This window comes from Ahaetulla prasina, chromosome 5 (genome assembly GCF_028640845.1).
Source record: "Ahaetulla prasina isolate Xishuangbanna chromosome 5, ASM2864084v1, whole genome shotgun sequence".
In the NCBI taxonomy this organism is placed as follows: domain Eukaryota; kingdom Metazoa; phylum Chordata; class Lepidosauria; order Squamata; family Colubridae; genus Ahaetulla; species Ahaetulla prasina.
The window spans coordinates 95,462,689-95,479,621 of NC_080543.1; the positions used below are offsets into that span (position 1 = coordinate 95,462,689).

General features: G+C 41.5%; 2 protein-coding genes across 2 annotated transcripts in view; one reads left to right on the top strand and one right to left on the bottom strand.

The window, feature by feature from the left end:
* VWA3B (von Willebrand factor A domain containing 3B) overlaps window positions 1-3,555 on the bottom strand; it is a 133,556-nt gene extending 130,001 nt beyond the window's left edge. Inside the window, exon 1 of the mRNA XM_058184758.1 lies at window positions 2,926-3,555. The gene's annotated coding sequence lies outside the window, so the exon portion shown is untranslated. The remainder of the gene's footprint in view (window positions 1-2,925) is intronic.
* TMEM131 (transmembrane protein 131) overlaps window positions 2,417-16,933 on the top strand; it is a 116,161-nt gene continuing 101,644 nt past the window's right edge. The window contains exons 1-2 of the mRNA XM_058186245.1: window positions 2,417-2,738; window positions 15,948-16,009. Coding sequence (XP_058042228.1) covers window positions 2,552-2,738; window positions 15,948-16,009 — 249 coding nt within the window. The 5' untranslated portion in view covers window positions 2,417-2,551. The remainder of the gene's footprint in view (window positions 2,739-15,947; window positions 16,010-16,933) is intronic.

A 16,933-nucleotide genomic window follows, 5' to 3' on the forward strand; every position in this document is an offset into this window, starting at 1 on the left:
TACATACTGATATACTACTGTTCTTGATCATATAGCCAAGCATTTCCAGGGTAGAGCAGTTGTAGCATATATGTTCATTGGTTTGAGTTATGGTACTTATAGGGATTGTCATGAAGGCTCTATTGACATCTTCTATCATACAATTCTATGATATTTGTCCACTCAGCTTGGTAATTGGGCTTGAGGTAGCTAGTTTATCCATGATCTTATACCTCACATCAGCTGCTGGTCTCTGTAGTGGAGGAGGTGGCAGAGACATTCCATCGTCAGGTGTTGGCTGCACATCCAGTTGTTTTTCTGGGTCTTCTTGAGTGCAGAATGTACTGTGTAATTGGTCCATCTCAAGTTGTGAGAACATCTTCCTCTTCACTATGTTGAAATGTTGGGTAACTAGCTGTTTCTCAGTCAGTGTGAATGTAGGTCTTCTGTCCATCCGTAGTTCCCTCATAAGTTTCATATATTCCCTCTCACTAGGTATACAGTTGTAATAGTATTCCATCAATTCTAGCCTTTCTCATCTCATTCATGTATGATTTGTTCCAGTAGCCCAACATTTGATGTGGACCTTGTTAATGGTAAGGTAAGTATCACCCACAATTTGAACTTAATCTTCCATGACAAAGATACATTCTTACACCATGCTATCCAACCAGTTGCTATACACACAGACTTACAAACAAGTGTCGGAAGAAATGTCCATCTGGGTTCAGCTCCAAGTGGGGGGGGGGAAGACACTGGAAACATGGAGACTGCTTGGAAAAATGGTTTAATGGTGGACAGGATCATATGGTTTGAGTTCCTGAACAGAAAAGGGCCGAGATGTTGAGCATGCTTTGGTTTTATGCCCTCTCTGAGCTTTGAACTTCCTGGTGCACAGGAAGAGTATCCTGATTGGTTGTCAGACTCCCAGGGGGTGGGGGTCTTAACTAGCCTTGCTGGCTGATGTAATCTTTCCAGGTTCCATGTGGTGAATTTTTGTTGTTTGATGGGTCCTATTGTGTTGCACTGATGGTCCATTGACAAAGGTGGGGTTGGGATTGGGTTTCTGCCTCTGGTCCATTGACAAAGGGGGTGGAGGCAGGAAGGTGGGAGCTGCTTTGTCTTTAAAACATGTTTCTCCATTTCTCATCCAGGGAAATATATTCTGCCTTTTTAATATTTCCTAAAATATTTCATTCTTCTAGGAGAGGGGTGGGTGCTAACTTCCTAGTCTGAAATAGTTATATATTTCACAAATAGCAGTTTGAATATTATATGTGGTTTATATGTTCTTCCCATATCTATTCCAATTTCTCTTCATCAATTGCCATTCAGGACATAAGTTACATTTCTGCATACTGTAATGTACACCACAACCCACATGCAAGACGCACACAAAATACCTTGTTTGATTTTGGTTTAGTGGTCCTCTAAACTCAGCCATTATGGATTTTAAGGGTTTTAAAATGGTCTAAAGTTTATGCCCTAATTTTTGGAAATCTCTTGACTTGGGGGGGGGGGTGTCTTACAATTTACTCTGAAACAAAGTCATGAAAGGTAACTCCAGTGAACTCCTTGTCCTTATTTTTCCAAATACATAATAGCAGCCATTCCAGCCAGTCTATTAATCAGGATGGGGACAATGGCAGTTGTAGTCCATTCCAATTCAAGGGCCACGAGTGAAATGCTGTACAACTGTGTGTGTATATATTCTTTTTCTTTCGAGACATCCGATGCTCGGTTCCTCCGTGCAGAAAAGGCATCAGTGCGGGAGGTGGGGCGTTAGGAAAAGCTCAAGTATTATCTTCATAATTCAAGTATTGAAAAGTGAGCATCTGGATTAGAAATAAAGCGACTATGCCTGGCACAATGAATAAGATGGATGGACCGAAGTTATTATAGAAGTATCGTGATGATTGTTAATTCCATGGCGTGTAAATAAAAAAACCCCAAACTCCCATTTTAGAATGACTAAACTTCTATGCTTGCAAATATCGCGCACTTTATGAGAACTCGAAAGGAAAGTTACAGGCAGATATGTTTTTAGGAAGCTTAACCAACTGGAAGGCTATCTTTAAATAGAAAATCCATGCTCTTACGAAACAGGACGGAGATTTACTTCCGGAGCACGTCTTTTTTTTTTTTTTTTAAATGGTTTCAGAGGCATTCACTTGCAGCCATCTGCCCTTTCTAAAGATGATGGAATGGCCCCAGCCTGTGGAGCTCTTTGTAAAATACTGTATGGGTTAGTGTCTTGCCCTTATCCAAGATGGCAACTCTTCCGTTCTCATTTTTATTTATTTTTTTTTGGTCCGTCCCGGAGGGGCGGAGCCGATCTCGAAGCACAGCCCTCCTGCTTACTGATGCGCGCGGAGCCGAGGGTGTGTCTGCGTGTGTCATGTGCGCGCGCCGAATGCGCGCGCCCCGGTCGCAGCTGCCTCCGGCACGCGCCCAACGACAGAGGGAGGAGTGAGCGAGAGACGCGGCAAGAACCGCCTCGCGCACCCTACGGGCCAAAGAGGGGCCCGCAGACAGACGCGGAATTCTCAGGCGCTGAGGCGGCTAGAGCGTGATGGCGGCGACGGGAACGACGGCGGCAACAAGGCTGAAATGGGAAGCGGCTCCGCGCTCCACCGGGTCTTCCTCTCTTCCCGCGGTGACCGAGAGCCTAGCGGCGACGACGGCGGTCCCCTGGCTAGGAGTAGCGCTGCGGTTATTGGTCGCGCTGCTTCTCAACGCGGCCCGGGCCGACAAAGAAGGTGAGGAAGAAGCTGCCGATGGATATACCTCCTTCAGGGACGTTTATTAACCGAAGCATCGTTCCCTTAGCTAGAGTGGCCCGGCTGGGGTTGGGGGAATCCGAGGGACGAGGACGATGCCTTCAGAGTCTCCCTCCCTCCCTCCCCAGGTGGTTATAAACATCCAGGATTTCAGCGGGTTTCTTACTTTTTATTGCCTGGCCGCCCCTCTTGTTGGACGGTCCTGTGCGGTTGGTCATCTGCGAGTCCTCCCCAACGATTTCCGTAACATCGCGTCAACGTTGTTAGCAGGAATACAACAATACTGTTTCTCCCTCCCCTCCCAAAGTTTCTGCATCTTGGGTGCTGCCGTTCCCTGAGCCGCTTGCCTCTGCTTTTCACCCTTACGATTTCTTCTCGGAAATCTTTTACTTCATTTTCTTCTTCCTTGGCGCTGTAGTTCTCTCTCGTCCCCTCCCAGCCGGGCTGCCAACTCACTGCCCGGCCCTGTTACTTGCTCCACCCGGCTGGGGACCTGCCTCCCCTGGGCTTGACTTTCCCCACTTTGTAGCCGGGCCCATAGTAGCTGAACCTGTGCTTGTTTGGAAATAAAAATGAAGTTGCTGTTTTTTATTCTCTTTTGTGTTTTTTTATACCGGCGATGGGAATAGAAGACGAATTGCTCTTAGCCTCTCGACTATATTCTAAAAGCTGGAACAGTTACTGCACCATTTACAGCCAACGTTAGACTTGGCTTGCTTGTTTAAAATTACTCTATTCTAAATCATTTCCTCAGGTCACCCTAAGCTTTCTTTACCTCACTGAATGGCTCTCCTTCTTGTCCCCTCAATCGAGATATTTGTGAAAGTATAAATAGTGTAATACTTACTATCTTTGCTTGCTTGGTTTATGATGGGTGGGAGTGATACCTGATTATTGTAATGAAGCATGTATTCAGGTTGTGAAGAAATTTGTAGACTAGAGGGTATAGAAAGAGTCTTATCATATACACTTGGCTTTAATGGTTGATACCAGTGCAAGACAAACATGAAATGAGGGAAATGTCCCCTCAAGCTTCCATTCCGTAAGCATATATTTGTAAGTTGGAACTTCTAATTTGTTTTAATGCTTATATTTTGCAGCTGCTTGTGTATAAAATATAAATGATTATTTAAGGCTTTATCACAACTCAGGAAGAGTTTTGGCCCTGTTATCAGTGTGTTTGGTTGTTTGTCAGCTGATTTTTGCAGCAACCAGAGAAATGGCTTTAAGCCAGGAGTTTTAGCCACAGAAAGTAAATTATAGCAGGTATTCTTGGAGAAGGAACATATCAAACAAATTGCTACATGTGAGCATTTTTCTAATAATTCTATTTGATAACAATGTTTAATCACATTATGAAGATGAATCAAGATAAAATATTTAAAAATCTATTGAGTAGTCTCTATTTTAAATTATTGAGCAAACTAAATTTTAACTTAGTCAGGAAACTTTGATTAAGGAACTAGAACCTGTATTGTTTACTGATTAAAATTGTCAGAAAAATAAAATGTTGATTATATTTCTACTTTCTGATTCTATAGCTGATTTTGTAGAATGGTTCTTCCCTTGTGAATGGCTTGTGTAGATTCTGTTTGAATAAGTTGCTACTTCATTCTGTCTTAATAATGTGCCCTCACGCTGCCTTCGCTGCCTTCATGCGTTGCCTGGAACTTGCAAAGTCAGCAGTTAGCTCATTGTTAATTTCCTCCCTTCTGCCTTCTGATTTTATTTATTTATTTATGTAAAGCATATATATTGGCGCTCAATTCAAACATATAATTTTGTGATGCATATAATAAATAGATAAACAAAAATATAAAATAATATCTAAACTCAGATATAAACAACTGGCAGCCAGGAACTTGGATTTATTGCCTTCTTTTTTTAATAAGAACTCTAATCATTCTTACCCAAATGCTCAAGGAAAGACCAGGTTTTCACTGCCTTTGTAAAGGCCTAAAGAACTGGGACCCACCATAGGGTTGAATTGAAATACCTCTAGAGGGCAGGCACTACCCTGGGAATAGTATCCTCCTAGATCGCATCAGATGACATTATTTTAAGAATGTGCCTACCCCAAAGTGTGCCTACCATAAGGGAGCATTTAGAATAGGTAGATGCCATTGGAAAAAAGTGGTGCTGCAAATAATCAAGCCCTATGCCACATAGAGTCTTGTGGGTGATCTTAAATCCCACCTAGAAGCCTATAGGAAGCTTATATTTTTAATTAATTGTAGCTTCTGGATAGTTTTCTGGGCAATCCTATATAGAGCTTATTGCAGCAAACCAATGAGGAGATGACTAAGGTATGAGTGACTGCAAGTGGAACTTTGGCATGTTGGTGTGCAAGATGAACTTATGAAAATGCCTCTAGTAGTTTATAGTACTTTCTAGGCATACTATTTCAAATTGATATTTTATTGTATCAAAAGCTGGCATATCATTGTTCAGAAGTCTTGACATAATATTTGATATTTCATAGCTACTGAGAAAAAATATTTCTACTTCTGCATATCCATTTGAATAGGTCTATGGTTCCAGTGGGACACGGTAGCTCAGTGGCTAAAACGCAGAGCTTGTCAATCGAAAGGTCGGCAGTTCAGCGGTTCGAATCCCTAGTGCCACGTAATAGGGTGAGCTTCTGTTACTTGTCCCAGCTTCTGCCAACCTAGCAGTATGAAAGCACATAAAAATGCAAGTAGAAAAATAGGGACCAACTTTGGTGGGGAGGTAACAGTGTTCCGTGCGCCTTTGGAGTTTAGTCATGCCGGCCATATGACCACGGAAACGTCTTCGTACAGTGCTGGCTCTTCAGTTTTGAAACAGATGAGCACTGCCCCCTAGAGTCAGGAACGACTAGCACATATGTGCGAGGGGAACCTTTAACTTTTATACAAAGGCAACAGCTTCAGATGTGCTTTCTGAAATCTTCCCCTTGCTTAGCTTCCCCTCCCCCAGAAACACACATTTCTTAAATAAAGAAAACAAATAAACAACCTGGGAGGGAGAGATTACCCATTCCCCATTATGTGTGGAAACTAAGTATCTTCTGATATTGAAGCAAGCTTTTTATTTAAGGCATTTTGGATCCTCTACTCTGCATTCTTTAATGAAATTTATAAAGCATTTCCATCAGTTGGCTTATTTCTTTTAAAAGGGAACAGAAGATATTCTTATGCTGGTACACATTTTCAAGCTATCTGACTTTAACTGGATTGTTTATCAGAATCTATTTTGGTCTTGTGATTTGGCAATTCATTACTTTTAATTTTGAGTTGTAATGTCTGTTATTGATAAATGTATAGGGAAGTACAAATTTTGATTTTTTAAATAAAAATTTAGATGCAAGTTTTAGTAAAAAAGGAAAAACGTATTTAGAATTTAGTAAAAAAGGAAAAACGTATTTAGAATTATATATCTTGAATTTGAATTCTGTTAATATAAAGGTAAAGGATTCCCTGTCCAGTCATGTCTGACTCTAAGGTGCGGTGCAGCATTGTCTGAAGACATTTTCTGTAGTCATGTGACCAGCATGGCTATACATCAAAGTTACATGGAATGCTGTTATCGAAGTGGTACCTGTTAATCTACTCATGTTTGCATGCTTTCGAACTGCTAGGTGGACAGGAGCTGGGGCAGGAACGAGAGCTCATCCCATTGCGTGGTGCTCGGGTCTCGAATCCAGGCTTCAGCTTTTCAGCTGATAAGCTCAGCATCTTTAACTGGTGAGCCATTGCGCCCCCTTCTTTTAATGTAGATAGACAAATTGAAATACTGGTATTGCCTGTGACCTGACAAGAGATGTAGCACAAAGCAACTCACTGTACCTCTGAAAATGCCAGCCACAGTTGCTGGCAAGACATTGGACAAAAGAAAACTAGATCATAGCTATTCAGTCTGAAAGCTCATCACTGTTTCAAACTAAAACATATTTGGAGATTGTGTTTAACTTTATTGATTAAACTGCTAACAGCATTAAGACAATAGTGGCAGGATCTGCTTTGTCCAAGTAACAGGTTGTATTGCACTTGGAGTATAGAAACCTGATTCAGTGATACATGTGTTGGTAACCTCAAGGCTAGACTACTGTAATGTATATTTCATGCAGCAGTTTTCAAAGATGGCCCAAAAATTGCAGTTGATCCAGAATACAGTGATAGAAGGCAAGTGTCATTTCTTGGAGTTGCCATATTGCTTCCATGTTGGAAGAATTCACTACTACTACCGTAGTTGCCTATACCCATATTCTTTAACTGTTCCTCAGAGGATTTAGTTTTTAGTCCCCTGATAATCTTGGAGGCCATCTGAACAAGCTCTGGTTTATTGATGATTTTTTAGATGTCTATGGCCAGAATGGAATACTATCTTGCCCTCATTTTGGGCAGTGTCAAAATCCTAGGGTTTCACAAGAACCTGATCGCATTTCTTGGAATAATTAGTGTTATCTCAATTTTCTTCATTATAGCTTTATCATATAATAAGTGGTCCAGGATTTAAAAAAACAACAACCAACAGATTGCTTTTTTAAAACTTGAAAAAGTTTGAAAAACTCTGTGTTAGTGGGTGAAGAGAGGAAGTACTTTAATTTGGATTCCGGAATTGAAGAACTAGGTGAGCTCCTAAATGGTCACTTCTAAGTATTAATTTATCCCTGTGGTTCACTCTCAGGCTTGCCATAATTTAACTCATGGTACAGATTCAGATGTCATTCTGGATATTTTAAACTGTGATTATGAAACTGAATCCAGATTACGTTAGAATTCCAATTTAGATTTCATGTTAATTTGTTCATGTTTCCTCTCTCTTTCCTATTTTATCCTTTCAACAATACTGCTCATTCAGCATAAGTACTTGATGATTGTGTATAATTTTGTAGTTGATCTTTTTGATCAAACTGTTAATGTTTTATTGCCATTGCTGAGTATGGTATTACAGTATAACTACTGTTTCTTTTATAATTGGTCTAGTAGTTAAGGCATCAGAATAGAAACCAGGTGACTGTGATTTCTAGTCCTGCCTTAGGGATAAAAGCCAGCTTAGTCACTTTGGGCCAGTCATTCTCTCTCAGTCCAACCCACCTTAAAGGGGGTTGAGAGAAAATAGGAAGTGAAAGGAGTATTTGGTATGGTTCATGATTTTTGTTTACAAAAATACTAAAGGTTATATATAAATAAATAAAAATTATTTTGTTATACATCCCTGCAATTAACTTCTGGCTCCTTTTAGAGCACTATTAAAAATTTAAATCATATCTACATTCAAGGACCGTATCCAAAATTTGCCTTTTAAACTATTCATTGTTTTTAAATTATAAATGAGATAATATACAATTATTGTTTTTGATTTTATCAAGTATTTTAATACAAAACGTATTACTCATGTATAAACATAGATATAATTGTTTTTTAAAATCCACTTCTCTACGAACTGTTAATAAGATAACAGAAAAATGGGAAAACTGATAAATTAGTCCATGCTAATTTACAGAAGGAAGAAATATAGCAAAAACAATGTAATGCAATTACTATTCTTCATCTTATCCCAGTACCTTCATGTGTTTCTTTAATTGTTATTTAACAAATGGGAACTGGCTCATAGATAATTCAAATATGTCTTTTGGTTGGTTGAGGCCTTGTCTCACTGTGAATACTGTATCTAGCTATTATACTGAAGTTTTTTGCATTGCCTGAGAAAGAATTATTTTCTTTGGATAAATGTTTAAAGTCCACCTGTCCTCCAATCCTAACATTTCTTGCCATTCTTCAGCTCTAAAATATTCTTAATATGTTAGAATAGAATAGAATAGAATAGAATAGAATAGAATAGAATAGAATAGAATAGAATAGAATAGAATGTTTTATTGGCCAAGTGTGATTGGACACACAAGGAATTTGTCTTGGTGCATATGCTTTCAGTATACATAAAAGAAAAGATGCGTTCATCAAGGTACAACATTTACAACACAAATGATGGTCAATATATCAATATAAATCATAAGGATTGCCAGCAACAAAGTTAGACAGTCATAAGTGGAAAGAGATTGGTGATGGGAACGATGAGAAGATTAATCGTAGTGCAGATTTAGTAAATAGTTTGACAGTGTTGAGGGAATTATTTGTTTAGCGGAGTGATGGCCTTCAGGAAAAAACTGTTCTTGTGTCTTGTTGTTCTGGTGTGCAGTGCTCTATAGCGTCGTTTTGAGGGTAGGAGTTGAAACAGTTTATGTCCAGGATGTGAGGGATCTGTAAATATTTTCACGGCCCTCTTCTTGATTTGTGCAATATACAGGTCCTCAATGGAAGGCAGGTTGGTAGCAATTATTTTTTCTGCAGTTCTAATTATCCTTTGAAGTCTGTGTCTTTCTTGTTGGGTTGCAGAACCGAACCAGACAGTTATAGAGGTACAAATGACAGACTCAATAATTCCTCTGTAGAATTGGATCAGCAGCTCCTTGGGCAGTTTGAGCTTACTGAGTTGGCGCAGAAAGAACATTCTTTGCTGTCCTTTTTTAATTATGTTTTCCATAATTGCTGTCCATTTGAGATCTTGCGATATGATAGAACCTAGAAATTTGAAGGTTTCTACTGTTGATACTGTGTTGTCTAGTATTGTGAGAGGTGGAAGTATGGAAGGGTTTCTCCTAAAGTCTACCACCATTTCTACGGTTTTGAGTGTGTTCAGTTCCAGATTGTTTTGGTTGCACCACAAGGCTAGTCGTTCAACCTCTCGTCTATATGCGGATTCGTCATTGTCTCGAATGAGACCAATCACTGTTGTGTCATCTGCGAACTTCAGTAGCTTAACAGATGGATCGTTGGAGATGTAGTCATTGGTATACAGAGAGAAGAGAAGTGAGGAGAGCACACAGCCTTGGGGGGGCCCTGTGCTAATTGTACAGGTATTTGATGTGATCTTGCTTAGCTTCACCTGCTGCTTCCTGTTTGTTAGGAAGCTTGTGATCCACTTACAAGTCTGTTCCGGTACCTGTAGCTGGTTTAGCTTAGTTAGAAGAATGTCTGGAATGATGGTATTGAATGCTGAACTAAAGTCTACAAAAAGGACCCTTGCATAGGTCTTTGGAGACTCAAGATGTTGTAGGATGTAGTGCAGAGCCATATTAACAGCATCATCTGTTGATCTATTTGCTCGGTATGCAAATTGCAAGGGGTCTAACAGCGGATCCGTGATGGTTTTCAAGTAGGAAAGCACTAGCCTTTCAAAGGTTTTCATGACTACAGATGTTAAAGCAACTGGTCTGTAGTCATTCAGTTCCTTGATGGTGGGCTTCTTTGGCACTGGGATGATGGTAGAGCGTTTGAAGCAAGAAGGAACATAGCACATCTCTAGTGATTTATTGAAAATATGGGTGAAGATGGGGAACAATTGGTCAGCACAGACTTTTAAGCAAGAAGGAGTTATCTTGTCTGGGCCTGGAGCTTTTCCTGGCTTTTGTCTGTGAAATAGGTCCTGCACTTCCTTTTCTGAGATCACTAGGGGTTGTGAACCCAATGAAATGGGGTCAGTTGTAGGAGGTTTGGCGGCTGTTGGTGTGTCTGAGATGGGGGTTGTGGAGATAGGTGGCTGTAGTTTCCTTTCAAACCTGCAGTAAAACTCATTCAGGTTATCTGCCAGTTGTTGATTACCTTCAGCCTGGGAAGGAGGTTTGCCATAGCCGGTGATATTTTTAAGAGTTTTCCACATGTTTGCTGGTTCATTTGCTGAAAACTGATTCTTTAGCTTTTCAGAGTAGCTTCTTTTTGCTGCTCTGATCTCCCTTGTTAGTGCATTTCTGGCCTGATTGTACAGCATTTTATCACCTTTTCTGTAGGCTTCCTCTTTGGAATGTCGTAGCTGCTTAAGTTTAGTTTTGAACCAAGGTTTGTTGTTACTGTATATTCGCAAGTATTATTATTATTTTATTATTATTATTATTTATTAAACTTTTATACCGCCCTTCTCCCGAAGGACTTGTATGTGTACAGCCAAGATAAAAACAATAAATAATAAATAAATAAATAAATAAATAAATAAATAAATAAATAAATAAATAAATAAATAAATAAATAAATAAATAAATAAATAAAATTATTTTAAAATCTTGACACCAGTTGCTGTTAATATATAGGCATAAGCCTCCTCCTTTCTTTTTACCAGATGTTTCTGGAATCCTGTCTGATCATTCAGTCTGAAACCCTGGAATGTTCAGGCTGCTATCTTCAATTGATTCATTTAACCAGGTTTCAGAGAAGCATAGGACTGCTGAATTGCGAAAATCAGAATAGTATTTGTTTAAGATGAGTATTTCATCCATCTTATTTGCAAGTGAGCGTATATTTGTTAGGAAAATTGAAGGCAGAGGAGTTTTAATGCGATTTCTTAGCCTGTTTAAGATCCCAGCTCGTTTACCTCTCTTCCTTCGTTTCCATCGTTTGGTTTTTTTAGGAATCCATGGCTCCGTGGGAATTGCCTCCTCCTATGTTAGAATCTCCTCCGTGTTTGTAAAGACAGGCGGGGGTGAGATCAAAGAAAGCTGCTCCTTAAAGAAATGTTGCTTAATTTTTAGCAGATGGTCTCGTGAGTAGGATATCCGTAGTGAGTCATAGAGAACAATTAGAAATAAAGAAACCATTAGAGAGCATTTCACCGAGGCAGCCTTCATCGACGCCATCTTGGAAACATGTTAGTCCTCCTTATGCACAATTTTCCCAAACAACAGTATTTCCTCACTATGGCCCCTCTTTCAATAATGGTTTATAGCAGGGGTGTCAAACTTGCGTCGTCACGGCATTGTCATGTGACATATTGGGACTTTTTTCCCCTTTGCTAAACCAGGCGGGGGCAGGGCCAGCACGTGATGCATCCGGCCCACGAGCTGTGAGTTTAACATCCCTGGTTTATAGGATTTCTTTTTCTACAGTATAAAATAAAGAATTAATGATGAGCAACAGAATAAGATACTGGCAGTAGAAACAGGGCGTTAAGACATGAATAGTTATTTTAAGGATAGTTTGGTAGGGAACTTGAATGGATGATGGTTGGGCAGGCCTTTTAAGACAAGTTGATCTGCTTAAACAGCAAGTGGAAGCCATGGCCTACTTTAACTAAAATGACTTGATGACTAACTAATGCTCTAATCACCACTTGGTTGGATTGTTATAACATGCTCAAAGGAGCTACCTTTGGAGATACTCAGGATTGCAGCTGGTATAAAATGCAATGACTAGATTGCTAACTAGATAAGCTGGACAGGCAGGAATAATACCTATTTTGAAATTACTGCATTAGTTGCCAATAGTTTTTAGGCTTAAAACAAAGTGCAGGTTATTACCTTCAAAGGTATTTCTCGTGCAGCATCAAGATATATCAGGAAATGGTTTGACAGAATTGAACCTGACTGTCCAGTCATTAAGAGAGGATATATTACAGGTCCCTCTGCTGTATGATATGCATGATTAGGTGCAAGTCTCCTCAGTGACATCCCCCACTTTATGTAATACCCTTTTCCCGGTAGAACACAAAACCCCAAATCTGCTTAAACAAGAAAAATAATTGGTTTGAACATTTGTTCAGCCTTTAGATTAAAGGATTTATGAAGTTTACTGATGGGTTTCTAGTATTTTTTTTTATTGTCATATATACCATATTTCTCGGTGTATAAGACACAAAAAAAGTGGGTGGAAATATCTATGTGTCTTACAGAGCAGATGTTGCTGAAGTTCCGCCTACCTGCTGGCTCCCACCCTTTGCTCTCAGTTCCACAGCAATTTACCTCCTTACAGCAAACAGCCTGGTCAGCTTCAGCACAGCCTGTGGGATCACCGAAAATGGCAGAAAATGGGATGTGCAGAGGCCGAAAATGGGGGACACGGAGACTCCGCTGTCTCCGTGCTGTGCCCGGGCCGGAAGCCGGACTGGAACGGGTCTAGATAGACAGCTTCCTCCAGGTACTGAGGAAACTGCCACGCCACCACATTTTCACAACCTTCCGCAATAAGGGAAGGTTGGAGACTGACGGCTATCACCAAAATAGCTGGGTCCAGGAAGGCTTCTTGAGGAGGGGTCTCACCACCGCCTCTTTCAAGGTGGCGGGGAAGATCCCCTCCATCAAAGAAGCATTTATAATCCCCTGGAGCCAGCCTCGTGTCACCTCCTGTGTGGCCAGCACCAGCCAGGAGGGGCACGGGTCCAGTAAACATGTAGTGGCATGCAGCCTCCCCAGCAGCCTGTCCATGTCCTCGGGAGTCACAGAATCAAACTCATCCCAAACGGTATCAACAAGACGCGCCTCAGTCATCTCATCCGGATCATCGCATCTTGGTCCAAGCTATCCCGAGCTGAGCGATTTTATCGATAGATAATCAAGAACTCGGCACGCCCCTGTAGGTTATCCCGCTCCCTGGTGAAGGAGGGAACGGTTACCCAAACAGGGCGGCCGGGCGGTTATCTGCCGACGCAATGAGGGAGGAAGCGAGGAGCCACACCTCAGTGCCACTAGGTAGGTCCTTGAAAAGACCTAACTAGTGTCCGATCAGCGGAACGGCTGGACCTCCAAACACTCTCTAGGCGTCTTCTCCGCGTTTCATCTCTCTCAGCTCCTCAGAGAACCAGGGAGCTAATTGAGATCTGCGCCGGGTCAGAGGTTGCAAAGGCACGACACGGTCCAAAGCCCCAGCCGCGCCTGTTCCCAGGCCACAACTAGTTCTTCAGTCGTGCCGTGGGCAAGATCCTCAGGAAACGGCCCAAGCTCCGTCTGGAACCTCTCAGGGTCCATCAGGCGCCTGGGACGGAACCAATGTATTGGTTCCCTCTCCCCCGCGTGGTGAGTAGCGGTCTGAAAGTCTAGGCGAAGGAGAAAATGATCTGACCATGACACCGGTAACGTCACTAAATCTCTTACTACCAGATCATTAAACCACTGTCCAGAGATATAAATCAGGTCCAGCGCGGATCCCCCCGTGTGGGTAGGGCCATCAGTTATTTGAACCAGGTCCAAGGCCGTCATGGAGGCCTGGAACTCCTGAACCACTGAAGACGACAAGCCGGCCGATGGCAGGTTGAAGTCCCCCATGACCAAAAGTCTAAAAGTTCCTTGTAGGTACACATAGGTCTTCACAGAAGCTGACATATGATGTTACAGTATCTGTGAGTTCATCCAGGTCTGCAGAGGTATCTTCAAAAATATTCCAATCAGTGCAGTCAAAACATGCCTGTAGCTTTAATTTTGATTCTTTCGTCCAGGTCTTCACTGATTGAATTGTTAGTTTTGTGGTTTTAAGTCTTTGCCTGTAAGCAAGTACAAGGTGAATCATGCAATGATCAGAGTGTCCTACAGCTGCACGTGGTAAAGACCGATAAGCATCTTTTAGTGTTGTGTAGCAATGGTCTAAAGTATTCTCCCTCTACTGACACAGGTTGGACAATCCCAATGAGGTGAGATGTTTCTTCAGCTAACCTGGTCCTATGCTTTGAATTGTAGCCAGAAACAAATAATAGCCAATAGCAATAGCACTTAGACTTATGTCTGCTTTACAGTGCTTTTACAGCCCTCTCTAAGCGGTTTACAGAGTCAGCATATTGCCCCCCAACAATCTGGGTCCTCGTTTTACCACCTCGGAAGGATGGAAGGCTGAGTCAACCTTGAGCTGGTGAGATTGGAACTGCCGAACTGCAGTTAGCAGTCAGCTAAAGTAGCCTGCAATACTGTACTCTAACCACTGCACCACCTTGACTCTTAAAGCAACTTGCAGAACAGTAGTGTAATATGTAGTAGTCTAGGGGCCCCAAGAACTGCCTATGTTGCTTCATTCTGCACTAGTTGTAGCTTCCAAACACTGAATCCTGATAGGAAGGAGTCCAAATAACCAGTTTCTTCCTCTAAAACTGCCAAGCAACTACCTTCTTTATCATCATCCCTAAAACAGGAAGGAAACTAGATAAAAATTGTCCAGACAAGTGGGATGAAAAGCTGGGGTTTTCTAGGAGGGAACAAACCAGGGCCTCCTTAAAAGACAGCAGGAATATCCCTTCCTGCAGTGAAGAATTAATGAATTTCACCAGTGAGGAGGGCTAAAAAACTCTAATTGACAGGTGGTTGCACTGACGGAATTAAGGATCCTGTTCACTTCATCAAGATCGAACTGTTCCCATATAACTGGGTAAGGCCTATCTCAAGGCATATCACATGTAGGAGCGCCACACATAGGTTCCAACTGGGAATGAATCTGAACAACTCTGCCAGATGTTGAAAAAATTCCTCTGTGCCACCCTGAAGATAATCATCTGAGCCCTTCTGTCCCAGGAGGGATTAGGTGATCCTGAAGAGGGCTTCTGGTCAACATTCTATGGATGCAATAAGGGTGGAGAAATAATGATGTCTTGCCACTCTTACCGCAACAAGATAGGCCTTAATGGCAGCTCTAAGTCATTTCCAGTCAGAGTTATCCTTTGTCTTCCTCCAATAGTGCTCTATCTAGGTGTCTCTTAACCCTTTTCAAGACCCACAGCTCCTCTGTTAACCATAGGGTGGGGCGGGTGTGAATAATCAAGAGAGGTTGCACAGGCACAATCCTGTTCAAAGCCTAGATGCTCTTTGATTCCAGGAATTTGTCAGAGCTTTGACAGGACTGTGCAATGAAGCCCCCGGGATATCCAGCAGCCCCCCCGGAACCCATGCAGGTTCATCAGTTGCTGGGGACAGACCAGTCATATAGGTCCAGGAGGGAGGCAGCATAAGGGAATCTCAGGGACACCAAGCCGTAATCTGAACATGACAAGGGAGAAACCAACAGGTTTCACACACCCACACCAGTTCATTTTCCCATTGCTCTGATATGAAAATTGTATTTGGCGTGTGACCACTATCCTGAATCGGACCTGAGATGATCTGAGATAGTTCCATGGCTGCAATGATAGTCATGAACACCTGGGCCACTTCTGAGACCAAACCCAGAAATGGCAGATTGAAGTCTCCCAGAACCATAAGCCTGGAGAACTCCACTGCCAGCCCAAATATGGTCTCCAGCTGTTCAGGCAGACATAGCAGGAAGGCTGATTACAATAGTTTCATTTTTGTTTTGCCTTTGTTGTACTGCACCCACAATTGGTCAGAATTGGGCAAGTTTTAAATATTGTAAAATAAATAGGTTACAAAGTTCACTTGAATGAAATTTTTGTTTCTTTTTTTTACAGCTTTTATCCAATCAGATAGCATAATAGAAGTCTTACGCTTTGATGAAGGAGGCTTATTACAGGTAAATATTTACTGTTAAATAGAATTATATAGTAACATTTCTTTAAATAGCCTGCTTTACTAGTTGCATTATTTTCTTTAATAAAGAAAAAATAATGGTGGAACAACTGGTCAGACTTGATTTCCTTTTCAAATGGTCTCTTGCAAGTCCGCTGTGTTATTTTGCCAGTAAGTATATTTCAGCAAGTGTCTTTTTTGATGCTGAGATAAAATTTTAAGTGACTAGCACAATGATTTTTTGGGTTAACTCCCCATTTCCAAAATGATTTTATAAAATATCTTTTTAATTAGTTACAGTGCTGAATAGAACTAAAACTTATATAGCTTGTTTATTTTGACTTATTACTCAGATAACCATGGTTAAAACAAACCATAGCAAGTTATGTGAAGTTACTTGATATTTGTTAGTTTGTTTTCAGAGAGAATTGTTTTAAAAATTTGTATTTCACTTTTCATTTCAAATGATGCTATTATAAAAAGATTTACAGGTAGTCCTTTACTTACAACAGGGATGTCAAACTCAAGCCCAAGGGCCAGATCCAACCTGTGGAGTGCTTAGATCTGGCCTGCGAGGCCGCCCTGGAAACAGCAAAGGACATGCCTGTGGTGCGTCTGCCAGGGAAAACAGAGGCCATTGCAGCTGAAAAAAGAGCTCGTGACGCCCTCACGGACTCCATTTTCACTGGCAGAGGGTTGCAGGAGGCCGTCGCAACCGGAAACAGAGCTTGGGAGCCTGTTTTCGCTGGCAGAGCGCTTGGGCCACCAAAGGCGCCCCCAACATGAGTGACATCAGCTGGCCATGCCCACTTTGGCCACACCCACCCCAGCCCCCCAAGGTTGAGCACAACCGAGATGCGGCCCTCAATGAAATCAAGTTTGACAACCCTGACTTACAACAACTCATTTAGTGATCGTTTGAAGTTAC